Source organism: Scophthalmus maximus, chromosome 12 (assembly GCF_022379125.1).
Source record: "Scophthalmus maximus strain ysfricsl-2021 chromosome 12, ASM2237912v1, whole genome shotgun sequence".
Classification (NCBI taxonomy): domain Eukaryota; kingdom Metazoa; phylum Chordata; class Actinopteri; order Pleuronectiformes; family Scophthalmidae; genus Scophthalmus; species Scophthalmus maximus.
Genome location: NC_061526.1, coordinates 22,280,383 through 22,308,164, shown reverse-complemented (window position 1 = coordinate 22,308,164; position 27,782 = coordinate 22,280,383). Strand labels below are relative to the sequence as shown.

The following is a 27,782-nucleotide window of genomic DNA, read 5'->3' as shown; positions in this document are numbered from 1 at the left end:
CTTTGTTAACATGAAAAAAACAATGATAATTAATCTGTCAATGATTTCAACAATGTTTCTCAGGAAATGTAATCTGAAATATGAAACCATTTTTTCTTTGGGTTGTAATGAAGTAATCCAACGTTGCAATTTTATCATGTTATATACTTAATTGGGCACCAGGAACTATTGCGTCTCCCTGATCAATAAGATTTAAATCCAGAAGTTGCTTGAACGAGAACAGGCGTGAAATAAATTAGAAAAGGACAGAGGGGACATGAAGGGGAAGCATTTTGAATTAATTCATTTTAAAGATGTTAACTTTCTGAACTGAACAGCAGTGAGATACTAGCTGACTGATGTGAGACAAGCCCCTCCCTTCTCGGTGCACTTTAAACTCTTCACTCCAACAAATATTTGCCTTTTCCCAAACCAGTGTAAGTCCACTCAGTCTCGAGTCTGCGTCTCTGCTTCGGAACAAATAAACTAAAATAAATCAAAATGTCCAACAGCTACAGGCTCCTGGTGAAAAACGCCCAACAGGTGGTTCTGATCTGCAGCGATGGAGAGAAATACCTGACGAAGCTCGGGATGCAAAACCTGAGTGTCATTGAAAACGGGAGCATCGTAATTGGGAGGTAAGTTGTTTTTAAATCAAATTACATTCAAGAGAACTTTATCGTACAACACTATTCATTTTTAGAACTCAACGCTGGTTGTCACTGGTTTTCTGTTGTTCAGTAAGTCGCAGGCCTTGAGTCGATTTTTTGGGGAGAAGTAAATGAAATCTGTTAATCATTAAACACTTTGTTAAAGTTTCTTTGAGTTGAAGAAATGTGACACTGATTCTCACCAGTGCCTCTCTTCTCAGATCTGCTCCTCGGCTGTTGACCGGTTTGTTTTTAAGTATTTGCCATGAGAGTAAATATAAATGTAAATGTACATGAGCTCCGGTTGAAATTCAAGTTTTTGAAAATTCAGGTTGTAAATGATTGCTCATTTAAAATAAGACTGTGATGACCTCTAGCGGTTGTAGCGACTCATTACAGGCTGGATTTTATAAATAAAACTTGAGACAACTTTTGGCAATTTTATTAAACAACACTTTATACTTCCGTTAATGTGCCAATGTAAGTTATTTTTGTATTACTATTCAGTTCATTACCACTTCTTCTTTATAGGGCTGGAATAACAGAATAAATTATAATCAAACAATCTTTCTTCTTTCTCCAGGCATTTCAGACCAAGTTATAAAACTTAAACACTTCAAAATCATTTCATGGAAAATGTTTTTATTCATCATAATTTACATCATCCCTCCACTGTGGTGCAAAAAAAAACAAAGGATGGTTCCAGAGGGAAAATGCGGTTGTGGTCACGAAAAGGACTCCCGAGGCTCAGCTTCCACTTGTTCAACCTCCTGTGCTTTAAAGCTTTACTTTGAAAGTGAACAGTTGAAGTGACTGATCTCTTCCTGCAGCGACGGGCTGATTAAAGCCGTGGGACCAGCAGAAACCGTCAACGCTGAGTTTTCAGAGGCGACGTTTGATAAAGTGATCGATGCTTCAGGGATGTGCGTCCTGCCCGGTGAGGATCTGCTCTTATGTTGTGTTTTTTTTACTTAAATACAGGGCTTTGATCAAATTTAAGGATACAATACTTGTTTCTTATTCCTGCTCAGCTGCCGTATGCCAGTTGCTTTTGCATATTAACATATTACATATAGGAAATAATGGATAGACTTCTAAAATATGATGTTATGTTGATATAATGCTTGTAAGTGCAGTTGCTGTCTCGTCATGTTTCAGACTTTTCTCCTTTTAAATTCACAGATACACTTTCATTAAAATTAGCCATGGTGCAAATAAACAATAGAAAAGAAAATTAACATCCAAATACATAAAGATAACCTGAATCTTTCATTATTCATCTCATGACCCCTTAGATTTTTTTCTTGTGACCTATTGGAAGAACCAAAACTAAAAAATGAACTGGTACTTAAACACTTATGCAACAGTATTACATTTTTAAAAAAAAATCTCAGATATTTAAATTCATATGTCACGGGGGATATTTTACTTCTGATACCTGTACATTTTTAAATCAATGAGTAGCATCAGAACAATCTTCTTGTTCCAGGTCTAGTTGATGCTCACACTCATCCAGTCTGGGCTGGAGACAGGGTGCACGAGTTTGCGATGAAGGTAAATGTATAAAAGTATTTTGACCTCACTTCCCCGTCTGCATCAGCTTTCTGATGACACGTGTCTTGTTTGTGTGTTTCGGCTGCAGCTGGCGGGCGCCACCTACATGGACGTGCACCGGGCCGGCGGAGGGATCCACTTCACGGTGGAGCGCACCCGGGCCGCCGCGGCCTCTGACCTCCTGACCTCGCTGAGCGGCAGGCTGGTCCGGATGCTGCGAGCGGGCACCACCCTGGTGGAGTGTAAGAGCGGCTACGGCCTGGAGCTGCAGACGGAGCTCAAGATGCTGCAGGTGATCGAGGAGGCCCGACGCACGCTGCCCATCAACATCTCCTCCACCTACTGCGGAGCCCACGCTGTGCCCAAGTACGGACCTTCCTCATATTTACCTCATTTCGTATCACACCCTGAAGTTTAATCTTTACTCTGTCTTTTTTTTCAAGAGGGAAGACGGTGGCGGAGGCCACAGAGGACATCCTGCAGGTGCAGCTGCCCCGGCTGAGAGAGCAGATGTCTGCGGGGACTCTGCGAGTTGACAACATCGACGTGTTCTGCGAGCGGGGCGTGTTCGACCTCGACTCGACCCGCTCCATCCTGCAGGCGGGAAAAGAGCTGGGCCTCAACATCAACTTCCACGGAGACGAGCTGCATCCCATGAACTCCGCGCAGGTGAGGTATCCTTCACTCGCGAAGCGGAGAAACCCAACTTTACCCACAACATGGGATTTGTTTAATTTTCGATTATTAAGCAATTTTTTTCTACAAAAATCAAATAATCATTTGGGGGTTTTTTTAAGAAAAATATTGAAAAGGTGTATCAAAAGTTCTGAATACCCAAAACTATGTTGCCTTCAAGTAGACATTTGAACTTTTAACTATCTTTTTTTCAGTTAAATCTGATGCTGTTAAATCATTTTTATATCATCAGTAATGTTACTAAATGCAAAAGTAAGGACTGTAACTTATGATTATTGATTAATATTACGATAAATTGATCACAAAACAGGTTTTAAAAGATGTCATCAGTGTTTTCAAACTCCAAAGAAAATACAAATTATTTATTTTGTCTAAACAATCATTCAAAACCCAAAGATATTAAATTTACCGAGATAAATCTGTGTGTGTGTGTGTGCGTGTGTGTGTGTGTCTGTCTCTCTCTCTCAGTTGGGCGCAGAGCTCGGAGCATTGGCCATCAGTCACCTGGAGGAGGTCACGGATGAAGGGATAACGTCCATGGCCGAAGCCAAAACTGCTGCGGTGCTTCTACCAACTACAGCCTACATTCTACGGTACACGCACACACACGCACACGCACACGCACACACACACACACACACACACACACACACACACACACACGTCACACTCCCTGTGAGATGTCTAACAACCCCTGTGTGCGTTCAGGCTGCCTCAGCCTCGGGCCAGAGACATGTTGGAAGCTGGAATGATCGTCGCCCTCGGCAGCGACTTCAACCCTAACGCCTACTGCTGCTCCATGGTGAGTACAGGTGTGAGGTCAAAGGTGACAGGGGGTTAAAAGGCCTTCACCGTCTCTCTCCTCTCCTGTCCTCAGCCAATCGTCATGCACCTGGCCTGCGTCAACATGAAGATGTCCATGCCCGAGGCGTTGGCGGCGGCCACCATCAACGCGGCCTACGCCCTCGGCCGCGCCCACACACACGGCTCCCTGGAGGTCGGCAAACACGGCGACCTGCTGGTCCTCAACACCACGCGGTAAATTATTTTGTACAGTGTTCATTTGGTCTTACATATGAATAATGATTATCTTATAAAAATGTTTAAACTACAGTAAACCAGTAGCCGTGTTTTGCTGCAGATGGGAGCATCTGATCTACCAGCTGGGAGGACACCAGGAGCTCATCCGCTACGTCGTCATCAAGGGCGACGTCGTCCACGACAATGACAAGACCTCGGACTTATGATCAATGAGGAGACTGTCAATCACACTAAGTCCAGGTGAGATATTAAGTTCTTCAGGACTTTTGGAAGTGTGTAATCACATGGCTCAGTATTAATGTAAAAACTGGGTACCTGAGGAGAACAGTGCTGGGAAATGACACCTTGTTCTTACTTTCTAAATTAATTAGAAAAAATATATTTCAGCCCACAAACCTCATACTTACTCTCATGTGAAATATGTATATATATATAGTTTAATTCCTATACATTTCTTTGGTGATGTAGGTAATTCAAATGTGGCTTATCTTTAATATTTAATTAGGAACCAGTAATTCTTAGTATATTCATAATTCTTCCTCTCCTTGGATCTTTCTCGACGACTTCTTATTTAATCGGCTTCAAACTTGGGTGAAGTGTCGACTGAGGTGTTTTGGATGAGCAGTGGGCTGGAAAATCACAAGTTTCTAGATTCATTTGTAGATTTTTAAGAATCTGATGTATGATGCACTTATGTACCGAGGCCAGTGAATCAACATCACTATCTCAGCATTGTTTACTCATCTTCTAGATAAGTCAAAAACCGAAAAACTATTATCTCTGTTTGTCACGCAGAGAAACACAGACCTTCTCCTCGGCTGTGCAATCCGTTTGAAGTCCGATTATCAGTTGTTAAAAACGAGCAGAAAGAATTTCATCATCATCTCCGACACAGTTCAAACATTTAGCGCCTTGTGTGATCAAAGAGGTCGATTGATCCGACCTTCTGTTTAACCTTTAAACCCCAGTGAAGAAGAGTGATCTCTGCTTTTATTGAACATGTTGGTACACAAGGCTTGTTTTATGTATATTACATATTTATGTATATTAAGCACAGGCATTTTCTCTCATGCTTCAGTCTTCTTTTTGATTTGTCAGTCAGATATTTTACATAGAAACAATCGTAGTGTGATTAAAAAAACAACAACTTCCAATGCTATTCACAAAATTAAAAGGTTTGCAGTGGCGCGCGCACACACACAGGATATATGTCTTATTTTGACTATAAACAAAGAGGTGAGGGTAACAGGCACGATGGAGATGATATAATTATTATATTCATGATATGGTTTCATGTACCTAACCATTAAAACTGATGGGACTTTACCACGTTTATCCCCATCAGGCTTCGTACTTCTTCCCCGCTCGGTGGATCTGTTGGTAAAGCGTCATGGAGAAGGCCATGCCGAGGAGCTGGGGAGAAGACGAAAAGAAAAAGGCTTCACGTCAAAAAGGCAAGAGGACCTACCTGCTGCTGTTTTGGTGAATTCACAAATGATGTATCTGTATGGTGCTGTAGAGTTTTCAGAGATTACACTTTACCTGTATGACCAGCACGCACATGGCGATGGTTCCCAGAAGGTGTTTGTTGTCATCCAGCCACTCCTCTACTTTCTCATAGCAACCCTGAAAACACACAACAACACCGGCAGTTAGCCAGTGTAAACTTGATCAGTCTCAGGCTACGTCCTCATTACTACGTATTTGTTTTAAAGTGCATCACTGCTGCTACGTTTCACGCCAGCCGTCCACACTACTCCGGAAGAGCGTTGTAGTATGGATGGGGCAGAAACGATGACACGGTCATCACCCGCATCGCTTCCTGATTGGTTGTTTGTGCAAGACATTGTAAACGTGTTTACTTGTTTGTTCTTAATCTGGTCAGAAGAACATAACTGCACAATCTAACATTTCAACAATAACGGCTTTGGTGCACTTGACAAGAATCCGCTGTGATAAATGATGAGAGACGAGTTCGAAATTGTTATACAAGATTATATAAGCCACTTATCACAAACTTAAAAATGGTTTTAACTTTAACTGTTAATGTCAAATTAGAACCCTAAAAAGACAAAAACAAACAGGTAAAATGTCTCTTGATGCTAAATCCATTGCTCTAAAATAACTTAGTTTGAAAACAGCAACTACTTAAGTCAAACAAGAGTGATCAATGCATTTGTTCAGGACTATTTTCAGCGGTGGATGAATAAATATTCTGTGTTAGTGAGTATTTCAGGCAGCAGCATGTTGTACAAGTGAACTCTTAATAAACTCAAGTGTGTGCAACAGTGTGGTTTTGTCTTTTTTTCGTGGGATTTGTTGACAAGAAGATATTTAAACTTAGTGACTGACTGACCCGTGTCCAGAAGGTGTTGGAGGCGTTGCGTCCGCAGCCGGGGTAAACCAGCTGGCAGCAGCGGTCGGGAACCGCGTTCTCGTGCAGCGCCGCGTACCAGTCGTTGTGGTTCGTCACGCCACAACACTTCCACTGGTGTAAACAGGCAGGAGAGAAGGAAACAGAACCCGTGAATTACGTGTGTTGTGCAGTGTATTTTTAAAAGTGACAAGTGTTTTATACAAAGCTGAAATTGGAGAGAAGATACGAGTAAAAATGTTCCAAAAACATATACCAACGCACTCTGTGCAGTGCTGGAGTACAAGTACTCTCGTCTGGTGATGTCCACCAACACTTCCACTGGTGGAGTGTTTTTTTTCCCCCATAAAATACAGTAGAGTACAGTATTTAACGCACCTCTCCCTGGATGGTGTTCCACGCGTCCCTCAGTCCAGCGTTGTTGTCCGTGGCGTACAGCACCAAACCTTCTTTCAGGTCCCGTCTGGCGTTGTCGCTCACCTGGCCGGACGGAAAGATGGTGGACAAGCGGGTTATGTGATTATGTCGGCAGCGGAGGGTCATTCATAAATATGAATATTCCTCTGCACGGTCTTTACCTTGTCGGTGTAGACGAAAAACAGGATGAGGAGGATGAGCTCGGCTAGGAGGATGATCAACAGAACGATGAAGAACTGAAAAAAATAAATCACAGGGAGAAAAAATGTAACCTTGAGCAGAAACGTGCGCAATACAAGGGGTTTATATGGAAAAGATGGTAAACATAAGCTACATTCTCATCAGCTTTGAGATGTAAATTATGAAGAATGAAAGTTTGGTGATAGAACTGGACTTTACCACGTTACAAATATAAAATAAACAATACAAAACCACACTGATGCACTGTGGGAATTGTAGGGCACTCACGCTCAGCAGCAGGCACTTGTTCTCCTTGATGGCGCCCAGGCAGCCCAGGAAGCCCGTCACCATGACGATGGTGCCCAGCGTGATGATGAGGTTGGCGGCGGAGAGCGACGGGAAGGAGGGCGACAGCGTGGCGAAGCTGCCCTGAGAGACCGAGAGCCAGACGCCGACACCCAGCAGGCCACACCCACCCAGCTGCAACACACACACACGGGAAACTCAGAAACTTCCTGCTGATCCTTTGATAACCGAGGGCTTTAATCTGTGAATGTGTGTGTTATTACCCAGAAGAGCAGGTTGAAGAGGAAGAGCATGTACTTCACGCAGCAGATGCAGCCACGAGCCATGGTTGAATCGACAGGCACTGGAAAACAAAAACAAAACTACATGAGAATAAACCAGGAAAAGATGATACGCACGTTTTTAATAAAAGGTTTAACTGAACGATAAAGTCTCTTTCATTGACTGTAAACTTAAAATTATTCAAGTGTATTTTTACTGTCTGAAATCAGTCCAACAATTTTTTTATGCAAGAATAAATGAAACAATAAACAACATTTTTGGACTAATGGGAATTAAGCCATGTCATCATCATACATCATGATAACTGGGAAGGATTTGGGGGCATAAATGTATGGTTTCTCTTTTTGTTCTTTCATCTATTGGAGGCTGTTTGTATAAACTTGATAACAAATGGGACATTACAGTTCACACTTTGTTCCCCGTTACATCACATTAACTGTAAACAGTTTCCTCTCTGGATAATCATGTGACAAACATCGCAGCGAGGAGGAGGACGAGGAGGAGGAGATATTAAACTCACCACGTCACAAACAGGAGAACTGAAGAAGCTCTGGTTGGAGACAGAAGGAACACAAACATTAGTAATAATAAAGTACATTGTACAAAACGTATAATTCCTGACAGTGATGCTTTGAAATCACAGACAAAACCCTGTTAAAGATTATTACTATTTGAAGACGACCACACTGAAATGGAGATCACTCATCGAAGTCCCGAGAATCTTTATGAATGAAATGAATTTTTATCATATTGTAATGTGTGTGTTTGGGGGACATGGGACAGGAAAGTGACATCGCTCACTAATGTGAAGAAAATTATTTTTTTTTTGATTGGACATTAAATTGGGAAAATGTCCATCGTCATTGTTCCCTTAGATTCCTAGGTAACATCTTGAAATTGTCTCTTTGGCCAAAACTCCAACAATCAGCAAATCCACATGTAAGAAAGATGAAAACAAGGAGCCACTGGATTCACTTGATACATTCAATTTGAATTCATCATTTCTTAATTGTTGCCGCTTTGGGTTGGATAAGAAACACAACATGCTGATATTTAATCTGCATTAACACTTTCTGTCAAACTTTCTGTTTCCTGTTCTGCAAATCTCAATTTCTTTAGTCTTTTTGTGTTTACATTTTTTCATTGAGAGTGGAGCGTGGCAAGAATATACACATGAGAATAGATGGTGGGTACACAAATGCGACATATTGATAGTTGGTAAATATAAGAAACTAGGTAAATATAAGAAACTATTCTCATTTTAAGATTTGCGGTAAAAAATAAAAAAAAATAATTAATCTCTTTTACCAAAATCAACATGTTTTATATTCTCTGATTTCCAGTCAGAGTGACATCCCCCGTCTCCCCCGACGATCTTTGTATCCTGACGTGACGTCATCGCCCTGAACTTCTGCGCTGCGGGGTTGTTTTTTTTTCCTTTTTCCTTTTTTCAAACAAAAAGTTTGCGACAAACACGCGACGAGCGTCGTCGCTTCGACCCGCACGTCCCCACGCGTGAAACCGAGCCACGCGTCTTTGTTTCCGTGCCCTCGTCGGTGGGAGAGAGAGAGAAGGAGAAGAAACGGGGAGATAGTTTGGCTTCTTACCGTCTGAGCTACGAGCTACGAGCTACGAGCTGGAGCTCATCGTCCCGACGAACGTCCCGAGTTCCTCCCGCGGAAAAACCTTCTCTTCCCCGCTTCACACTCTCCACATCACTCGGTCACAAAACCATAAACCCGACGGTCGTAAAAGAAAAGAAACTGTGGGGTCAGTCGGCTACAAACTTTCGACGATGGCAGGAGAAGAAGAGGAGGAGGAGGAAGAGGAGGGTTAAAGGGGGCGGGGCGAGAGGGGGAGGGGCCCGGGGAGGAGGCGTGACTGTCGGCGTCACAGAGGAGAAGTGGGCCCCCTGCTGGCTGCAAGGCCGAACTGACCCATTGATATTCAAAACGTTTTATTTCATATTTCATAAACTGTTACCTACGGAGCCCCAGACATGACATCCCGAAAAAAAAGATTAGTATGTTGTGTTATATTCTATTTTCTATTAAATTAAATTAAATTTTATTTTATTCTATATTCTTTTTCTAATTCTGTGTATATATGTTGACTGCTACATGCACATTAATAACACCTAAAATTTTTGAAGAACCTCCAAACATCCACACACAAACTCCCTAAGCCAAAGAGGACTTTTAATAAAGGTTCAATCATTGTAACATTAATATAAATACATGACTCAAAAAAAAATTGCTAAATAAAAATACAAAATATACAAAAAAAACCCATTAAAAGCATGTTTTGTTTTTCTGTTGCGGCCCTTTGGAGCATCCACGGCGTTAAAGCAGGAGAGTGTTTTCCTGTGTGTTCTAGAGTCGACAGGTAAAAAGGCCAGCAAGAAAACGTTCTCCAGTGAAAACTGGGATCTGTACTGGTGCCACTGGTCAAAGGACACGTGAGGAGGCTGGACAGTGACACGATCACTGACTGAATGTTCCTCCGTCGTTTTAACTCCGCCTCTGCGTCTTGTAGGCGTCCGTCTATCCCAGAATCCATCGATCGGACCGGGAGGAGTTCAGCTGCACAGACTCACTGCGCTCGCCGCCCTCGTGCTGAAAGACACGGATATTATTATTTGGCAACTTCTATAACACTGAACTATAATCATGTATATGCAAAGACTGTAGCTGACACGAGCAGCATCACTACAAAACCAGGGTCTTAATTGATTTAATAGACTTCAAATAAAGATAGATGACGCGTCTCCACTTTCCTCCAGTCGTACCAAAAGTGAAGCCAAAATATCCCGAATGTAGATAGTGAACATGTTCCTTTTGATAAAGATGTAAAAGAAAGTCAAGGCGCTGACCTTGTTGGCGATGGCGCGGAGTTTCCCGAGCAGCGTGGGCTTCTGGGCGTAGACCACGTCGTCGTCGGCCTCCTCTCCCTCCGCCAGGGCACAGCTGTCGGCGGCCGGCAGCTCGCACTCCTTGTTGGCGGACATCACCAGGCGAGAGTACTTGTACTCCAGCCTGAACGCACGCACACACACACAAACACACACACAGCACAGAGACGTTGTCATCACGTGGCAGCAGCTCCCTCATACCTTATATTTGGTTATTGACTCCTACATCATGTAACTGTTTATATTAATATTTATACCTTAAAATATCAGCTAATAGTTGTGAAACCTTTAACTTCAGATCATCAACATCTCTTGTTTGATAGGTTGTAGAGTACAAAAATCTTGTAATTTTCAAAATTTTGATTTTTTTACTTTATACAGAAAAATTAATTTAAAAAAAGACTTTTTCTCTCATGAACGGTTTCCTTTCTCTCATGATATTGTCAATATTATCCTTCATTCATTTTCCGACTTCATTCTCATAACACTATCTTTTTCTTATTCCAAACTATTTGCACTCAATTGTCGAACTCAGCAGTGTCATAGTTTCTTTTTATTCTATCATAAGCCGAAAATGTATGAAAGTACTTAAGAAGTTTAATCCAAAAATCAAAGTAATTAAAAAAACATTTTTTAGAAGTAGCATTCAGACCAAGATAAATCTGAAGAATCATAAAGCGATGAAGGGGATAAAAAGAAAAAGTATCTATTACAAAAAACATTTCCCCACTTTTCAAAGTCATTTCTTCAGCCCCTTTTAAAATATCATCAACTTAAAGAGGAAAAACAACTTTCAACTTGTGATTTAAACAAGGCCAAAATAACCAAGCAGACTTTTTAGGTGACACCTATTTAAACATATGATTATATGACAAAAGTAAAAACAAAAGACTGACAATCTTCAATGTTGTAGTGTTTCCACCTGTCAGATATTTTTAACAAGTCTGTGTTTACTGACAGTGACAAACAGTTGCTGACGCCACGACCTCTAACCAACAATCCGTGGTGAACTCAACGAGCACGTTCGCCCGCCCTGAGATCAGCCGTGAACGAGTAACAAATTGGCAGGTTTGCCGTCTCTCACCTCTTGTTTTTCTTCCAGAAATAGCAGGTGAGGGAGACGAGCAGCGCGGCCACGAAGGCGCCGCCGCCGACCCCGACCTTCAGCCACAGGGCGATGGCCTCGCAGGCGGCGGAGCTCCGGGCGGGCAACGCCTCGCCTTTGGTGCAGAGCTTCGGCTCGTTCCACACGTACAGAGTTTCCTGGAGAGAGAGGAGAGGAGGAGGAAAGACGGATTTTAATTGTCTGCATCACTTAAATCCTGTTAAGTAAAATCACTGTGTGTGTGTGTGTGTGTGTGTGTGTGTGTGTTACCTGGGCGCCTCCCTTGCACGCTCCCTCTATCCGGTGGTAGTCGTCCTTGGTGCAGCGTGGACAGGCGCCGGCGCTCTCCCACAGGAAGTGAAACGTACACCCGTCACACGTTCCTGCAGGACAGGAGCTGCACGTGTGCGCACAAACACAAACACAAACACAAACACAAACTTTAATGCCATTAATCATTGTTCAAAGCTGCATATGTACTAAAAAAATTGAATTCTTACACACTTACACAAAAAATGTAATAAAATTAAATAAAATTAAAAACACATACACATTCAGTGCACGGATCACTAACCTGGGCACGGAGAGTTCTCCTCGCTCAGACTTCTCTGGGTTACAGCGAACGGTGATGACCGAACTCCGGCCTTGATCACACGAGGCTGTTGCCTGGAGAGACCTGAGGAAACGAAAACAAAAACTTTTTGTTAGCAAAAAACCACGAACAGCCTTTGTGTCTCCCGTCCATCATACTTCACCTGTAGAAGAAGTTGATGTCTGGAACGTCCTTGGAGTTTTCTGGGAACAGATCTGGTTTGGCGTTCATGCCGTTCAGGACGGTGTCCACCGTCGCCCCTGGGACAAAGAAAAAAGAGAGACCGTGAACAGCTGCCGATCACGGGGTCACGCTTTTCAGTTTGTCGAGCATCGTACCAACAAAAGTGTCGGCGAGGCTGATGGACTGCGAGGAGATGGCCATCCTGAAGCCGCGGCCGTCCGCCGGGATGATGGTGGACTGGCAGATGAAGCTGTCCACCGAGTTGACGAACGGCGCCGCGTCGCTCTGGTCGTCCTTGCTCGACACGTCGGTGACGTTATCCGTGCAGACGGCCGCTCTCTTCCCCTGCAGCATGGAAAACGGCGTGGAAATGATCTGCCAGTTGCTATGGTTACGCCCAATGTAGTTCCCATGCAGCTTTATCAGGCTGGGGCAGCGAGCATTCATGTGAATAAATTAGATTTCTTCTGACATTTTTCCCCAATTTGATCTTCAAAGATGCACAAGATATGAAAAATGGCAGTTTGTGTTTTAACTGAGATATATAATGTCCTCTGGCGGAAACAAAGCATGTGTACTGTACACTGATTGAATTTAAGATGGACCTTTAATTACATACTAAACCAAATTTGATATGTATTTATTATATTTCTAAAGCTTGAAACAGGAGGGGGGGGGAAATAAATTACAACAAAAAAACCTTAATGATGTTGGCTTCATGAGGCTGCATGAGGCCATCTATCTGTTTTTCCAAGAAGATGTACAGTAAAATTTGAATATATAGGTATAATGTGTCTGAATAATCCATGTTTAAATCAATCAGACCCATAAAAATATGAATTTATACAGATTTTTTCAAAGAGAGAGGTAAAGAAGGGCACAGTTGACTAGATGAAGATTAAAAAACTGCTGTTTTAGGATTAGTCATAAACTTATTTAAACCACATTTGAAATTTTAGGCATTAAAGTAATGTTTTCATGTAGTCAAACATGAGTACAACAGCAGAATTACAACCCAAAATAAAATATCCAGTAAGACAAACAGTAGATCTGAGAACAGTAATAGATAAGATCCAACAGGACCCAAAATTGTATACTATAAAAAAATAATAATTAGTTAAAACAAAGAAGTTGGTTGAAATAGTAACTGTGGCTCATATGAGATATTTATTGTGTGTCATGTGAGTATTACCTCGTGGCCACACAGGCTGATGTTGAACAGGTGAAGGTATTTCGTGCCTTTGGAGGTGAAACTCGGGCCGATGATCAGCGAGGCCACGTCGTTCATGGGGCTGAGGTCGAAGGTCAAGGTGCGGTTGTTCTCCGTGTGGGAGAAGGAGCAGTCGCTGTAGCAACGGGAGTGTTCCTGAAATAGAAAAAAAAGAAATACACAAACTCTCAACCAACAGCTGAAAAAAATGAAAACACCATGAATGAACATTCAACCCAGAGGAGGTCTCTCTCTTGTACCTTGTTGCTGATACTTCCTGGTCCACACGCCACGCAGGTGTCCTGTCCGTAGGTGTGTCGTCCGGCCAGGTGCGTGTTGGGCGGACACTCCAGGCACCGGTTGGTGTCCCTGTCGATGTAGAATCCGGCGGGGCAGGGCACACAGGAGGAGCCGGCCCGCCGGGAGTTCTCGGGGACCAGGGCGCAGACCCGACACGCCGACGCCACCCCGTCCAGCACGTTGGTCACGCTGATGGAGTACAGCTTCACCATGTCGCTGACGTACCGACGCACCTGCGAACACACACAGGAACAGGACGGGGACGCAAACGTATGCTTAGTTTGAGCTAACACCAATATGGAAAGGGATAAAACAATTTGAGGAAATCAGAAAAAAGGCGATCAGACTTGGGGCATACCTTAAAACTTTGCTGATTAAAACCAAACATTTGCTAATATAAGAACAGCTGAGGCATAGTTTCAGTGGATTAGAATATTAATTTCCATATGATGGCGCAAGAGGTAAATCAGCAAATTATTGGAATTCATCTAAAACGGGAACATGAATTTCTTGCCAATCCATCCACGGGTTTTCTATAAAAAAATTTCACACAAAATTTATCAAACTCGGTAGAAATTCATCCTCTGGGAAACATGAATGTCTGAACCAAATTTCTTATGAATTCTTCGAATAATTGTAAAGGTATTTAAATCTGGACCAAAGTGGTCATGTGGCTAATGTGGCTGCAAAATAAAAATGAGAACCAGATGAATATTAAAAGAATAAATAAATGAATTCTCTCACGTCCAGAGCGCGGTTGGTCCTCTGGAAGGCCCAGGTGTACGCAACCGAGGCGTTCCTGGTCATGCTGTGCGAGTACGACTGTTTCCCCTTGCTGCCTTCCCAGGACTCCACCACCGTGGTGCTCTTCCTGTTCACGTCCTGCAGGGGGCGTCGCAACAAAGCAATTAGATGGAGGGAAAATGTGGGGCTGGACATGTCCAACACTGTCATAAACACACATACACACACACCATCATGAAGTAGAGCTCACAGTCGCCAGAGCAGATGGTCTCGAACACGAAGGTGATGCGGCCAAACTCGCCACCGGTCATCCCCGAGAGCGAGGCGGGGACTCTGACGCAACAACACAAACACATTGTGGCAGATTAGTGAATACACTCTGAACATGATCCCGCGCACACATGTTCACCGTGCTCACGTAGAAACATTTGAAGAATACTAGACTCACTTGAAGCCAGGCACGTGCAGGCTGAGGATGAGATAGTCGTTGTCTGAGCTGCCCGCTCCGCTGCGCACGTGGTCGCCCGCCGCCTCCCACCCTGATGAAGAACAGACACGATGCAATCAAATTAAAAACAGAAGTGATTCTGGATCACGTGACCTTATTAAAATGCATCGTCCAGAACTGACTGGATGTCGCATGGACAGAAATCATAGCGTACAGGAAAAATATATATCATCACAAGGTGCATTTACATAATCGCATAAAAAATGGAAATGTGAACGTCTACTTGACAATGAAGAGCATGTGGTTCGGGCGAAAGCTAATAAATCGACCATGTGATTACTTAGTTAGTTAGTTAGTCCTCACCGTTCATGTCGTCACATTTGGAGTTGCCCACGTTGAAACAGGAAGTCTTCATGTTTGAAGGCAGCACGTTCCACCATTTATACTCGTAACCCAACACCGGCTCTGTACCTGCAAGGCACTTAGCACACGCTAGTACACACACACACACACACACACACACACACACACACACACACACACACACACACACACACACACACACACACACACACACACACACACACACACACACACACACACACACACACACACACACACACACACACACACACACACACACACACAAAGCCTTATTTAGACACTACAGTGATTGTTTCCCTCCCTGGTGCAGCATCATGTTTGCACAAGCACCATGTTTTCAGAAGTGGATTATGAAGCTCGGTCGCCTCTTTGGAACAAAGAATATCTGGGACCAGATGAAGAAGCTTTATGAAATATATGAATACTATTATTGAAACAGACAATATGAGGGAGTGTAACAGGAAGCCGAGACTTTGTACAGAGATGGAAGATAATAAACCAGATTTCAGTGTTTTATTTTCCTACAATAAATAGAGAGGTAGAAAACTCCAGTTATATCCATGACACTTGGTGTGAGCGGGTTTACCGTTGGTGCCGTCCGAGTGGGTCCCGCGCGGGCAGGGCAAACAGGTGGAGTCGTTGCTGTTGTAGTAGCCCGGGTTGCAGGGCGGGCAGGGCTCCCTCTGGCCCGTGGCGGGCAGCTCCACGGCCCCGGTGACGTTCTCCACGCAAATCTTGGGCTCCACCCAGCGATACAGCACCTGCGTCTGCAACCGACAAAAAAACCCACCAAGGGAAAATATCACCAGGGGAAGACGGACTCTTACTTCGTTCGAAAAAAGTGGGATACGCTTCTTTTCTGTTCTAAGAGAAACGTGAATCAAAACATGCCAAGGTCGTGGGCCGAGTGCCAAGGATGTTGATTTTGCATCAGGTGACATGCAAAGCGTTTGCTAAGCTATTCACCCTCTGTCCGCACTCATCTTAATGTGCGACCTCTCCTGTTTCCGGTACGATGCACACACACACACACACACACACACACACACACACACAGAGAAAGAGAGAGAGAGCTGACGAGACATGTGTATGTGTGAAATGTGGACACCGCTGCTGACCTTCCCTTCGCTGTCGCAGGCCGTGTGGATCTGGAAGAAATCATTCTCCGAGCACGGCGGCCTCACTTTGCATTCGGCCCATCCCTCATCTGAGAGAAGAGTCAAACACAGAAGACGCTGAAATAAAATCATCCCGGACAGAGTGACGCACAGAACAGACGATGAATCTTTACAGAACTGTAAAAGTCCCAAAAATCACTTGGATTGTAAAATCGTCTTATCATGAGTTATTGAGACAAGCACTTTGAGGACATGTTGTGTGTATGACACATGTGTACAGTACATACGTGAGTAGTGGTGTTGGGGGCACGGCGTGCAGGAGGACGCCCCCTTCGAGGAGAACGTGTTGCTGGGACACGGCTGGCAGGACGAGGAGCCGGGGGTCGGGCTGAACCAGCCGGGTCGGCACAGAAAACACTCTGACGTGTAAGCCACACCTGAACACACGGAACACACAGAATGTACAGTACGGCTGCTGCACACTTGTGAGGAATTAACATCTATGAGTGGATGAGTTTGTTTTTTTTACCCTCTATTTGGATGTTCTTCAACAGCACAGGTTTGACCATCTTCCCTCCCACCAGGATGCCGGTGGTTCTCCAGTACAGGATGTTTGTGCCCGACTTCAAGCTCACCTGGAACAGAGATACACACACAGTGAGCCACACGCAAACCATAATACTGTATACACACACACAGACACACACGTGGCAGAATCACGTCCTCACCGTGTGTGTGTCCCACTCCCCGTTGCTGGTGACTTTGATCCACTTCTGGTCGTCGGTCTGGGCCATTTCCTGACACTGCTCGTTCTGGACCTAACAACAAACCGACACAGTTCATCGTCCACAGAGGAAACTCTCTTTTCCAAAGGAACAGCTGCTGCTTTTTATTCATCCACTGCAACCTGCACTAATTAACTTGATATACAACCAGTGCGTTTGAACCAGAGCTTGCAGCTGGAGGACATTTTAAGTAGTATAAGGACAAGCAGTCGGGAAATATTCTTCAATTCAATTTCTTGACAATAGTTAGACTAGAAGATTGAAGCTTCTCTCATATCTCGCTCTTAAATTTAAAGATACAGTCAGAAGCCTGTTAACTTGAACCCCCCCCCCCCCCTTGAATATTAAACTATTCTTTTAAGCTAAAATTTATTTTATGATGTTGAAGGATGCAGTTTTTAGATGCGTACATAGAACTCGAAGAAGATGTTGTTGTCGGGGTACTGGTACGTGAAGGAGACCGAGCCCAGTTTCTCCAGATGGACGGCGTAGACCAGAGACACGGTGCACTCGTCGCGGTTCGACTCCAGGTACACGCCCTGCGGCGTCCACGACGAGCTGCGGCGACAAAGAAACAACGGCTGTACACATCTGTGCTCATTTCCAACTGTCCTCTGTCTGATGCTTGTGTGTGTGTGTGTGTGTGTGTGTCACCTGTTACAGGCCTGAAGGTCCTCTCCGTTCGGCCCCGGGTCCAGTAAGCTGGCCAAGCTGGTGAAGCCGGCGGGCACGGCGTCCCATTGGTCAAAACGGAGGCCGCTTCCCAGGGAGTAGGAGCCGGCTGCACACGAGGTGCACTGCTGCGTGGACATCTCTAAAAACTTTCCAGCTGGACAGGAAAAGGCTGGGAGACGGGGGAGGGAAGAGAGGGTCACATCGACATGTAGATGTATTACACACACACACACACACACACACACTCACTCCCACACACACACTCCCACACTCCCACACACACACACACACACACACACACACACACACACACACACACACACACACACACACACACACACACACACACACACACACACACACACACACACACACACACACACACACACACACACACACACACACACACACAGCCGGCAGCACTCACAGCAGTCGGTTCCCTTGGTCGGCGGTGGAAGGTCTGAGCAGGAGCCCGGACTGTGAGGGATGGTGACTCTCCATCGTGACCCCATGCTGTCACACTCTGTGTACTGGTAGTAGTAGTCCGTCTGCAGAAAACACACACACACACACACACACACACACACACACACAGATATGAACACACAGATAGATACAACATGTGTGTTTAGCCGTGTCAGCTGGGCTCGCTCTAAGATAACGAATATTTTTGTCCAGACTCAAATGTCTCAGCGACGACTGGGCGGATTTGTATGAACGTATACGTAAATATATTTATGGTCCTAAGAGTTTTTAAACGTAGCCGGTGAAATATCTCAACACCAACAATATGATTTGGCAGAACTATTGGATGCACAGTGTACCTGAAAAACCAGTTCCTCCTGTCACACACAAAGTCCCGTATTAAACAACAGCTGCTCATAATAAAAAAGGAACATTGGAGATGGAAGAGTTTTTCAGGGCGAAAGCGGTGGCCTGACCCCCGTCACCACGGCAACCGAGCGTCGGTTAATGGTCCATTAAGAGCACGACGGCAGCGGGTCATCATGTACAAGTCGCTCTCTGTGCTGGTTGTGACATTATTCTCATCATGTGAACTCGTCAACTGACTGAACATTGATTTTTAAAGAGTGTTTTGTCTACAGTAACTTTTAACGATGCTTGGAATGGATGCTCACATGGAACAAGAGTCACGTGTTATCGTGATTCTGAGTATTATCATTTTTTTAAAAAAACTAATAAAACTCATATATTGGAGGTTATAGACTGAGTGGCTTCAGCATACAATCTTCATAAGAACATTTTAGTTATATTCCATATCTTTTTCCAAAAAAACTCTTAGATTAAAATGAAATTCTAAACTAAATAAATAAATATTGACTAAACCAATTTATTCAATATTCAACATTGTCCAGGGTGTATCCTGCCTCAAAGCAGCTGGGATTTATCCTGTCACCCTCAAAGGATAATGGATGGATAGAAGTCAAACTGTTGTGTTCACTTGTAAATGCAGTAAGTTATTACGTAAATATGTACAGTTGAGTAACGTCCGAGTTTTGTAGCTTTTAGGGAATTTGACCAGAGATTCTCCAAATGTAAGTACAGAAACTTTTCCGTCCTGATGAGAGTAAAATTTGTGGGTGAGTTTTTGTGATTTTTCTGCATGTTATAATAAAAGCTTTCGCTCTTCTTTTCAGCAGTGGGACACCAAAAACATTCCCGTCCATCTCTCTTCCTGCCGTCTGCACTGATCCTCCAGCCTCCTCAAAGAATCAAAGGTCGGCTTGTCGCAGGGCTGAGTTTCATCCCGTCCCGCCCCCCCTCCTCTCCGCTCCGCTCCATCTCTCCCTGCTTTTCAGCAGTCTCCATGACAACCAGCGTGAGTCACCCAGGAGACCGGCGAAACAAATTAGTCCATGTCCTTTTTCATCAGCCCCCCCTTCCACCCCCACCCCCACATCCACCACCGTCTTTACATTAAGCACACAGGCGGCACCGTGTTTGTTCATTAGCAGGTGAATCTCGGCGAATGTCGTTGAGTTACACATGGCAGTCTTTATGTTTGTTGTGTGTGTGTGTGTGTGTGTGTGTGTGCGTGTTTGGAGGAGGGGGGGTTGCAGCATGAATTGCCATGTTTGTTGCTGCACAGATGTGATTAGTCATTTAAAAGAGCTCAGGCTTATCTTTACTGAACAGACACACACATCCTACATCTGCAGCCCATCTCTCTCCTGTCCGCTGATTAATGTAGATATGCAAAGTTGCTTATTAATAAAAACACAAGAACGTACATGCAGAGAATAAGAAAGGTAAGGGCCGCGTCACAACACCACAAGGTTCCATTTCCTGGAACCTTGTAAAACTGGATGTTAACTAAACAACTGAGCTTCATTACAGTCAGGGAGATGATGACCACACACACTGTTTATGGTCCAAATGGCTCCCTCCTCTCCTCCTGATCAGGCAGCATTTATGTAGTGTTCACAAGCTGCGGCTCTATTATTGGTTGATAAATAAATCTGCTAATGCTTCATATATCAATTATAAGGTAGAAAATGAGAATAACTGTTGAGGTGCGAGGTTGTTGGACGACGTTTATAAATACAGACTAGGTGGATTATTACAAAACCCTATATTGATTATTTATTAACATCTGTAGGTGACTGACAAACTTTTGCTTTTATGCACTGAACAAGTGTTTGCACCGTTTTTTTCCCACAACCTGGCAACCCAAGAATTATTGTAATTGATGACTTCGAATAACTGACTCAGAAATGACCCATTAATCATTCATAAACATTTACTACACCTTATAAACCCCCTTGTTAAAAAAAATACCAAGTTTTCTCTTGGCGATTAAACATTATTTTCCAAAATGTCAAATTATTCCCAAATAAAAGTGGATGTTATCTAAACAACTGAGCTTCATTACAGTCAGGGAGATGATGAGCACACACACTGTTTATGGTCCAAATGGCTCCCTCCTCCTCCTCTTCCTCAGCGGGTGCTCCTGGCCCGGCTGGCCCGCAGACTGGAGGCTGCTCAGAGGAGGGATGGAGGCCAGCAGACACGGTGCGTGTTTATAGTCAACATGAACCACATTTTAAGCCGATCAGCAGCGCCAGGAGGAGGATGTGTGTGTGTGTGTGTGTGTGTGTGTGTGTTAGTGTGCGTGTGTGTTCCTGCGGAGATCCACCGCTGAGCCATTGACATATAACTATAGAGGTTTTTATTTTTTTTTAAATTTTGCATTTAGGATCTAATGTGGTTGTTTATTCCCATATGCATGGACCCAGAATTAAAATATGTTTTTTGTTTTTGTATAATTATAGAGCCATTATGATGCTGCTTGTTGCGTCCCAAAGCAGGACGTTAGGAGATGATGACAAAACACAAAGCGAGGCGCTCTCACCTCCTCGCACGGCCGCAGGTCTCCTCCGTCGGCGGGTGCTGATGCGAGCGCGGCGATGATGAGCAGGAGGCAGCGGGGGAACCGGGAGGCCCACGCCTGCTCCCGCATCCTCAGCTCGGATCACGAGCAGCCGGATGTCCGCTGCCTGGAGCCAGGAACATGAAACGAGCGGAGCGGCGAGCGTCTCTGCGGTGTCCGTGTCATCGATGCGCCTGCCCGGCTGGCTGGCTGGCTGGCTCCCTCCTCCTCCTCCAACCAACACTGACTGTCAAACCACACAGTTGCACAATGACACTTCCGGTCCCGGCTTTCAAACTAAAACGCTACTTTAGGCTAGGACAAAGTGCCTGTTCTTATTCCACCTTCTTCTTCTTATTGATCATTTGTATTATCAGAAACCCTTATCTTATCGTTATGTATGATTATTTCTAATTTTTTTTTTAAATTTAGCATGCTTTTAAGAAATACATTTTAAGAATGGTCTGGACTGATCTTACACTTCACATACAATAAATTTTCATCTGATAAAGCCTGGTGTTAATATGTTAATATGTCTATATTATTATGATCGTTATCTTAATTCATTTATTTCTTTCTTTATAAATTAGCTTTGTTCTACCAGCTTGCAAAAATGAAAAAAGCTGTTGTTTTCTTTATTATTTATAACAGTAAACTAGATATATCTAATTTTCTATAGAATACCGTTAAGGGATATTCTTAGTATTTTTTTCTTAGAATTTACTGACGAATCGATTCTGGACGCGCGTGCTCTTATTGTGAAGGGAACCCCCACTCGGTTTTAAATGTCGGTGCCTTGACTTTTCTCTCTCGGGCGTAAAGCCTCTCAGACGGTGACGCCAGGAGTGTGACAGCGTCAAAAACCTGATCTTGATTGACAGCTGGAGATGGACCACAGAGCTGCTGAGCTCATTATAACTTTGCAGTGAGAAAAGGACAATGAGCTGGAGAGCATCACCCAAAACAAGAGGCCGTGGACAGATTATTTTCTATACATTGCATGATGGAGCATTATGAATATTCCAGACAAAATCTCAAGTTTGGCTTATCTCTTCTCCTTCTTCTCTGTCTCTATTGATGTTTTCCATACTCATGGCATTGATTATTACATTTCTTGTACATGTTTGTCTTTTTGTCCTTGTGTAAGTGTATAATTAATGTTTACCAAACAAAATGGAGAGAGTCGAGATGAGTGAATATGTATGTACACAACGCAATAAATAAATCTGCATGCTACAACTGTTTAAGTGTGTGATGCAGTCAGCCTTTTTTTTTTTTTTAGCAACTTTTAGTTTTAGCTTTAACTCTATTTACTTGTTGATTTATGTGTCGTGCTGCATTAAAATGTATGTTTTTTATTTATTTATTTCTTCTAGATTTTCTTAACATTTTCACCAGTCTATGTTAATAACGACACGAGCTATTCCCCCGTTTACCGCGAGGCGGCAGCAGCAGCAGCAGCCACAAAAAAACCCGCTCACGAAGAAGAATAAAAACCCGGATATGACGTGAGGTACAGAATCAAAACAGTTGAGATTTGACAGCTCGGGCATCGTCCCGATAACGGTTTATAAAATGCAATGGGAAACGGTTCTGTCACGCTCAGAAACAAACCACCGTGTCTAGTCGACGTCTTCAGAGACCGGGGCGACGTTTCATCGAGCTGTCGAGGGATGTCAACGCGAGGAAATAGACTCGTTCGGCTCAGTTTGATCCGGCACCGGCCGCTAGCTTAGCTTCGGCGGCTAACGAAAGTTGCTCCATGGCCGATCTATGGGCCGAACATGACCATATATAGACCGGCCACAGAGCTCCCGTCGCCGGTGAAATGTAAACGATGAGGAGAGGCTGACAAAGGGACAAGCGAAAACAAAACACTACAGATAAAACCCAGACCCAGTGGCTCTCACCATGTCGTCATCCGACCAGATCATCGCCATCGTCATGGACGACAAAATCTACGAGGTGAACAAGAAGAAGCTGATCGAGAAGAGCGACTACTTCCGCGCGCTCTACAGCTCCGGCATGCGGGAGTCCACGGAGGACTCGGTGCGGCTGCAGGGGCTCAGCGTGCCCGGCCTGGAGCTGGTGCTGGAGTTCATCAACACGTCCAAGGTGCAGGTGGTCAACGAGACGCTGGAGGACCTGATCGAGACCGCCTCCTTCCTGCAGGTCACCTCCATCCTCAAGCTGCTCACCTCAGAGATCCGGCAGGACAACTGCGTGGAGCTGTACAGCCTGTCCGAGGTGTACGGGACGCACGACCTGCGCAACGCCTGCCTCAAGTACATGAGCTGCCACTACCACCCCATGCTGAGGCGGCCCGAGTTCGGCAGCCTCCCCCCCGCGGTGAGGGACCAGGTCGGGGAGATGCGCATGAAGGGCACCGCCACCCTGATCGCCATCGGGGACTTCACCTGCCTCTCGCTGGACGTGCCCGAGGACGAGCCCTGGTCCATGCTGAGGTACGGCGAGGTGGAGCAGCGCTGGAAGCCGCTCGCCAACAACCTGCCCCCGGACATGATCAACGTCCGGGGGTACGGCTCGGCGGTGCTCGACAACTACCTGTTCATCGTCGGCGGCTACAGGTTGACGAGTCAGGAGATCTCGGCGGTGCACTGCTACAACCCCAGTCGGAACGAGTGGAACCAGGTGGCGCCGCTCAACCAGAAGAGGTAAGGCCACATCGGCAGTACCGAGCCTTCTTCCTCTCACAGATCTGGGGTTCGTTGCTCACTCACTGTCTCTTCCTCAGGTCCAATTTCAAGCTGCTGGCGGTGCAGGGGAAGCTGTACGCCGTGGGAGGCCAGTGTCTGGGCACGGTGGAGTGCTACAGCCCGGAGCAGGACTGGTGGACCTGCGTGTCGTCCATGCCCGACCCACTGGCTGAGTTCTCGGCCTGCGAATGCCAGGGAATGATCTACGTCATGGGTGGATACACTGCAAGAGGTGAGTTGTTACTTAACGTCACAATGGACTGAAACAAAGTAAGAAAACAGTCCTTAAACTGTTGCTTCTCTTTCTGACAGACAGGAACACGAACGTCCTCCGCTACTGCCCGACCTCCGACGACTGGACGGTGTTCCGCTCCTGCTCGGCGCACATCCGCAAGCAGCAGATGCTCTCGGTGGAGGACACCATCTACCTGGTGGGCGGCTACACGCACGAGCTGGAGACGAGCAGCCGGCGGCGGCCCAGCCAGACGGAGGACGTGCTGACGGTGCAGTCGTACAACGTCACCACAGGCGAGTGGGTCCAGCTGAAGGAGAACACGTCCAAGTCGGGCCTGAACCTGACGTGCACGCTGCACAACGACGGCGTCTACATCATGAGCCGCGACGTCAGCCTGCCCACCAGCCTGGAGCACCGGGTCTTCCTCAAGTACAACATCTTCTCCGACGCCTGGGAGGCGTTCAGGCGCTTCCCGGCGCTCGGGCAGAACATGCTGCTGTGCTCGCTTTACCTCCCCAACATGCTTTGATGGACAGAGACGATGGGACAGACTTTCAGGATAGTGGCGCCCGTTAATGGAAAGCCAGTGGAGTGGGTTTGCTTGTTCCAGCACAGAATGCAGCTCTGTGGCGTTAACAGGGAACAGCGTCTGGTTGCCAGGTTAAAAAACTCGTGGCCAATGTGCCTCAAAAGAAAAAAATATATAAATAAAAAGCACTACTTTGTACATAACTTCTGTGGATGCAAATACAAAGGCTACAATGACAAGTATGAAAGCGATAAAGCGCCATGACAACCGCATCATAACAGCCGGTCCCAGTTTGTGCCTCATGTTTTAGCATAAAGGTAAACTCTGTTTATCTGAAAAATAATAACTCAGCAATGTTTAGGAAAACCTAGTTATGAAGGTTCTGAAGTTATTTCCTGAATCTCTCAACCATCAGGGTGAAAAAAATATTCTGCGTACTGGACGATGAAATTTCTTTTTAACCCGTTTCCCAATTTATGACTAATTCAGGTGTCGTCTATGTTTAGGTTTGGAAACAATGATTTGATTACAATTATTTAATTTGATATAAATTTAGAAATCCTTTTTTTAAATAATGCAGCAGGTTGAATATTTTTTCATCCAGATATTTAGAAGAGTCTTGACAAACCTACTGAACAGTAATCATTAATAACCTGGGTTTTTTAAACTTCACCAGGTTTTTGATTTTGCAGAGAAACAGATGGTTCCTCAAACTGGGATTCAAACATGATACTAATACACGACCGGCCCAAACCGGGGTCTATATATATAACGGCATGCTTTCAAATCTATGGGCCTCAAAAATTCCTGATGTTTACACTCCCAAATATGGCATCGGTGTACATTTCTCTCCATAACTCTACTACAGTCCTTCAAATTTCTCAGAAAAAAACACATTTCTCGTCTTTTATGTATTGTTACATTGCAGATAATCGTGAAAATGGCTTTGGTTTTACACTGCCACTTGTATGGGGAGACTGGAAGTTTCCCCGAGAGCGATCGCGTGAAGTGGCTCAGACGGAGCTTTATTTACTGTACGTACACTCGTACACTTTGTCTCTAGAGATATACTGTACACTAAAGCAAAAAGCTTCAAAGGGCAATTCCATGAAATCAACGACGCACCTGTGCCTTCCGCAACCTCAGTTAATAGAAACTTGACATGAAAAAAAAGCACAAAATGCAAAACTTTGTTACATTGCCAGCAAACTGACCAAAAACGGCTGATTTTATTTTTTACGTTCTGCTAATAGCAGATGTTGGTTTTTTTCCCATTGAGGTACTTTCTCAGTTCCTTGATTAAAGAATGAGTGTGTGCACATTTGAATAAGGAAAAAAATTATTTATATTTAGTTTTGATTAAAGAATGACACTTGAAGTGTTTGATTTTGGTGGATTTCATCTTTTCTCTGCATTACATATCTGTTTTGGAAATTTGAGGTCATGATGAATAAAGATGATGATGATGATCAGGGGTCTGTTTGTCTGAACTCACCTCACATCACATGCTTATACTGTGCTATTACTCCACACATCTGCCCTGTCATCAGCCCGTGTGACCGGGGAACGTTGGAGTAAATTCTCCCTCCCGTAGGTCCTTCTGGTCCGTTCCCTCTCGGGAGAAGTTGGCACAGAAGACCAAGCGAATCTGTAATTGTGTCTCTCCAGGTTATGTCGCCCCCTGTAGGGAGTTAGAGAGATTATATTTGTCAGGAGTTCAGCTGCGTACGTACAGTTGTGACTTTGTAGTAGAGGTTGGAGACGCCTAAGGACAAACTGGTGTGAACGTTTCCATTTTTATTTCACTATCTATTATTCAAAAGCTTTTCCACATAAACTGAATTCTTTTCTTGGAATTATTAGACATGACAGGTCTGTGACATTTATCTAAGCAGTCCCCAGTAAAGTGTGTAACTGAACTATTTTTTAAGGCTTTTTCACCAAATTACAGACAAAACCCCCAACACATTAATTTATTTAAAATGTTCAGGTTTTGGTGTGTTCACTTACAGTAACAGACGAGCTGTGTGGGTTTGTACAGACTGTTTTGATGACCTGTGATTTAAAAAGCAGACATTTTGACTAGTCATATGAGGCCAATATATCACAAATATCATATAACTAGACATATATATATATATATAATGTTCTTATTTTTAAATTATTATTCTGTTTACTGTTGCCAACTATTTGGCATTTTTACTACAACAATGATCAAATCAATACCCAGAAATGTTGTTTTCTCAACAAAGACCCTCCTGCATGGGTCCAAATCATCAAACATACTCTAATGAGTATATTTGTGACCAACAGTTTTTTTGGTGAATATTTATCCAAACATAAAGAGTTGACCAGCAGGGGGCAGCACATGCTTTTTAAACATCACATTTCCCAGCAGGAATACTGTATATTCCACTTCACCTTCACAAGGACTCAAATAAATGTTCTATATTATAAAAAACACTCCACTTCCATTTCAGCCCTCTCTCTTTCTTGCCACCATCATACATTTTCTAAAAAAAAAAGAGTAAATCTTCCATACCTGTGGGCTGAATCATTACAGTTCCAAAAATGTGTCATCATCATCCTAGGTGAAGAGGACAGGTGGATGTTATCTGGAGCTTGTTTGGATTGACGGATGGATGGAAGAAACTGTGTTTTTTAATTCACAGTGGGCTGCCACAAGGGAGGCAGAGGAAATCAATTTGTTGCCCTCGATGGTCCAGATTGATCCTCTGTGTGTGTGTGTGGGGTCAGACCACGGCGATCTCTCCCACGCCTCCACAGTGGGGGCTGCCGAGGGCCAATCACGAATATCTCAAACTGTATCAGAGACACAGACTCTGTGTGTGTGTGTTACAGTGTGACATCGCTATTCAAAGACTAAATAATGCAGAAAACACGTCGAATGAGATGTCGTGTTGACTGAGGACCGGTTTTATAGATTGAAGGCTTGAAATATTGATAATATTTGCA

At 44.3% G+C, this 27,782-nt stretch overlaps 4 protein-coding genes across 5 annotated transcripts; 2 read left to right on the top strand and 2 right to left on the bottom strand.

Moving 5' to 3' along the window:
* The first annotated feature begins 23 nt into the window (after nt 1–23).
* amdhd1 (amidohydrolase domain containing 1) lies at nt 24–6,206 on the top strand. Its single transcript, XM_035611572.2, has 10 exons — nt 24–617; nt 1,460–1,566; nt 2,119–2,183; nt 2,272–2,549; nt 2,627–2,852; nt 3,348–3,472; nt 3,588–3,681; nt 3,757–3,917; nt 4,021–4,160; nt 5,266–6,206. The coding sequence occupies exons 1-9, from the start codon at nt 481–483 to the stop codon at nt 4,124–4,126; spliced, it is 1,299 nt and encodes a 432-aa protein (XP_035467465.2). The 5' UTR covers nt 24–480; the 3' UTR covers nt 4,127–4,160; nt 5,266–6,206.
* On the bottom strand, nt 4,894–9,318 carry LOC118286904 (tetraspanin-9). 2 transcript variants are annotated; one of them, XM_047335890.1, is made up of 9 exons: nt 9,087–9,318; nt 8,000–8,029; nt 7,461–7,559; nt 7,180–7,371; nt 6,873–6,947; nt 6,673–6,774; nt 6,277–6,408; nt 5,463–5,546; nt 4,894–5,333 (listed from the first exon to the last, which is right to left on the bottom strand). In XM_047335890.1, the coding sequence occupies exons 3-9, from the start codon at nt 7,521–7,523 to the stop codon at nt 5,262–5,264; spliced, it is 720 nt and encodes a 239-aa protein (XP_047191846.1). In that variant the 5' UTR covers nt 7,524–7,559; nt 8,000–8,029; nt 9,087–9,318; the 3' UTR covers nt 4,894–5,261. The 2 variants fall into 2 exon arrangements, with proteins under 2 accessions (XP_047191846.1, XP_035467468.1); XM_035611575.2 differs by having other exon boundaries at nt 7,461–7,540; nt 9,087–9,317.
* Nucleotides 9,319–9,656: 338 nt separating this feature from the next.
* LOC118286814 (endosome/lysosome-associated apoptosis and autophagy regulator family member 2-like) lies at nt 9,657–27,757 on the bottom strand. Its single transcript, XM_035611543.2, has 25 exons — nt 27,349–27,757; nt 26,817–26,861; nt 26,302–26,487; nt 21,308–21,572; nt 18,362–18,482; nt 17,914–18,103; nt 17,670–17,817; nt 17,203–17,292; nt 17,004–17,109; nt 16,762–16,911; nt 16,475–16,563; nt 15,943–16,123; nt 15,336–15,464; nt 14,973–15,063; nt 14,755–14,857; nt 14,525–14,662; nt 13,741–14,013; nt 13,463–13,636; nt 12,426–12,615; nt 12,251–12,347; nt 12,070–12,171; nt 11,766–11,892; nt 11,475–11,653; nt 10,352–10,514; nt 9,657–10,094 (listed from the first exon to the last, which is right to left on the bottom strand). The coding sequence occupies exons 4-25, from the start codon at nt 21,413–21,415 to the stop codon at nt 10,023–10,025; spliced, it is 3,021 nt and encodes a 1,006-aa protein (XP_035467436.2). The 5' UTR covers nt 21,416–21,572; nt 26,302–26,487; nt 26,817–26,861; nt 27,349–27,757; the 3' UTR covers nt 9,657–10,022.
* Nucleotides 22,824–26,275, top strand: klhl42 (kelch-like family, member 42). Its single transcript, XM_035611571.2, has 3 exons — nt 22,824–24,000; nt 24,081–24,274; nt 24,355–26,275. The coding sequence occupies exons 1-3, from the start codon at nt 23,237–23,239 to the stop codon at nt 24,804–24,806; spliced, it is 1,410 nt and encodes a 469-aa protein (XP_035467464.1). The 5' UTR covers nt 22,824–23,236; the 3' UTR covers nt 24,807–26,275.
* Nucleotides 27,758–27,782: the final 25 nt, after the last annotated feature.

What these genes read in the sequence shown, in the direction of transcription:
- amdhd1 (XM_035611572.2), top strand. Translation starts at nt 481, where the DNA reads ATGTCCAACAGCTACAGGCTCCTGGTGAAAAACGCCCAACAGGTGGTT. An exon ending in ACTACAGCCTACATTCTACG is followed by an intron (nt 3,473 to 3,587) that starts GTACACGCACAC and finishes GTGTGCGTTCAG; the next exon opens with GCTGCCTCAGCCTCGGGCCA. An exon ending in CTGGTCCTCAACACCACGCG is followed by an intron (nt 3,918 to 4,020) that starts GTAAATTATTTT and finishes GTTTTGCTGCAG; the next exon opens with ATGGGAGCATCTGATCTACC.
- LOC118286904 (XM_047335890.1), bottom strand. Translation starts at nt 7,523, where the DNA reads ATGGCTCGTGGCTGCATCTGCTGCGTGAAGTACATGCTCTTCCTCTTC. An exon ending in TTTTCGTCTACACCGACAAG is followed by an intron (nt 6,775 to 6,872) that starts GTAAAGACCGTG and finishes CCGTCCGGCCAG; the next exon opens with GTGAGCGACAACGCCAGACG. An exon ending in GGAACACCATCCAGGGAGAG is followed by an intron (nt 6,409 to 6,672) that starts GTGCGTTAAATA and finishes TGTTTACACCAG; the next exon opens with TGGAAGTGTTGTGGCGTGAC.
- LOC118286814 (XM_035611543.2), bottom strand. Translation starts at nt 21,415, where the DNA reads ATGCGGGAGCAGGCGTGGGCCTCCCGGTTCCCCCGCTGCCTCCTGCTC. An exon ending in CCACTCGGACGGCACCAACG is followed by an intron (nt 15,465 to 15,942) that starts GTAAACCCGCTC and finishes TGTGTGTACTAG; the next exon opens with CGTGTGCTAAGTGCCTTGCA. An exon ending in CAGGAAGTATCAGCAACAAG is followed by an intron (nt 13,637 to 13,740) that starts GTACAAGAGAGA and finishes TTTCTATTTCAG; the next exon opens with GAACACTCCCGTTGCTACAG.
- klhl42 (XM_035611571.2), top strand. Translation starts at nt 23,237, where the DNA reads ATGTCGTCATCCGACCAGATCATCGCCATCGTCATGGACGACAAAATC. An exon ending in GCGCCGCTCAACCAGAAGAG is followed by an intron (nt 24,001 to 24,080) that starts GTAAGGCCACAT and finishes TCTCTTCCTCAG; the next exon opens with GTCCAATTTCAAGCTGCTGG. An exon ending in GGGTGGATACACTGCAAGAG is followed by an intron (nt 24,275 to 24,354) that starts GTGAGTTGTTAC and finishes TCTTTCTGACAG; the next exon opens with ACAGGAACACGAACGTCCTC.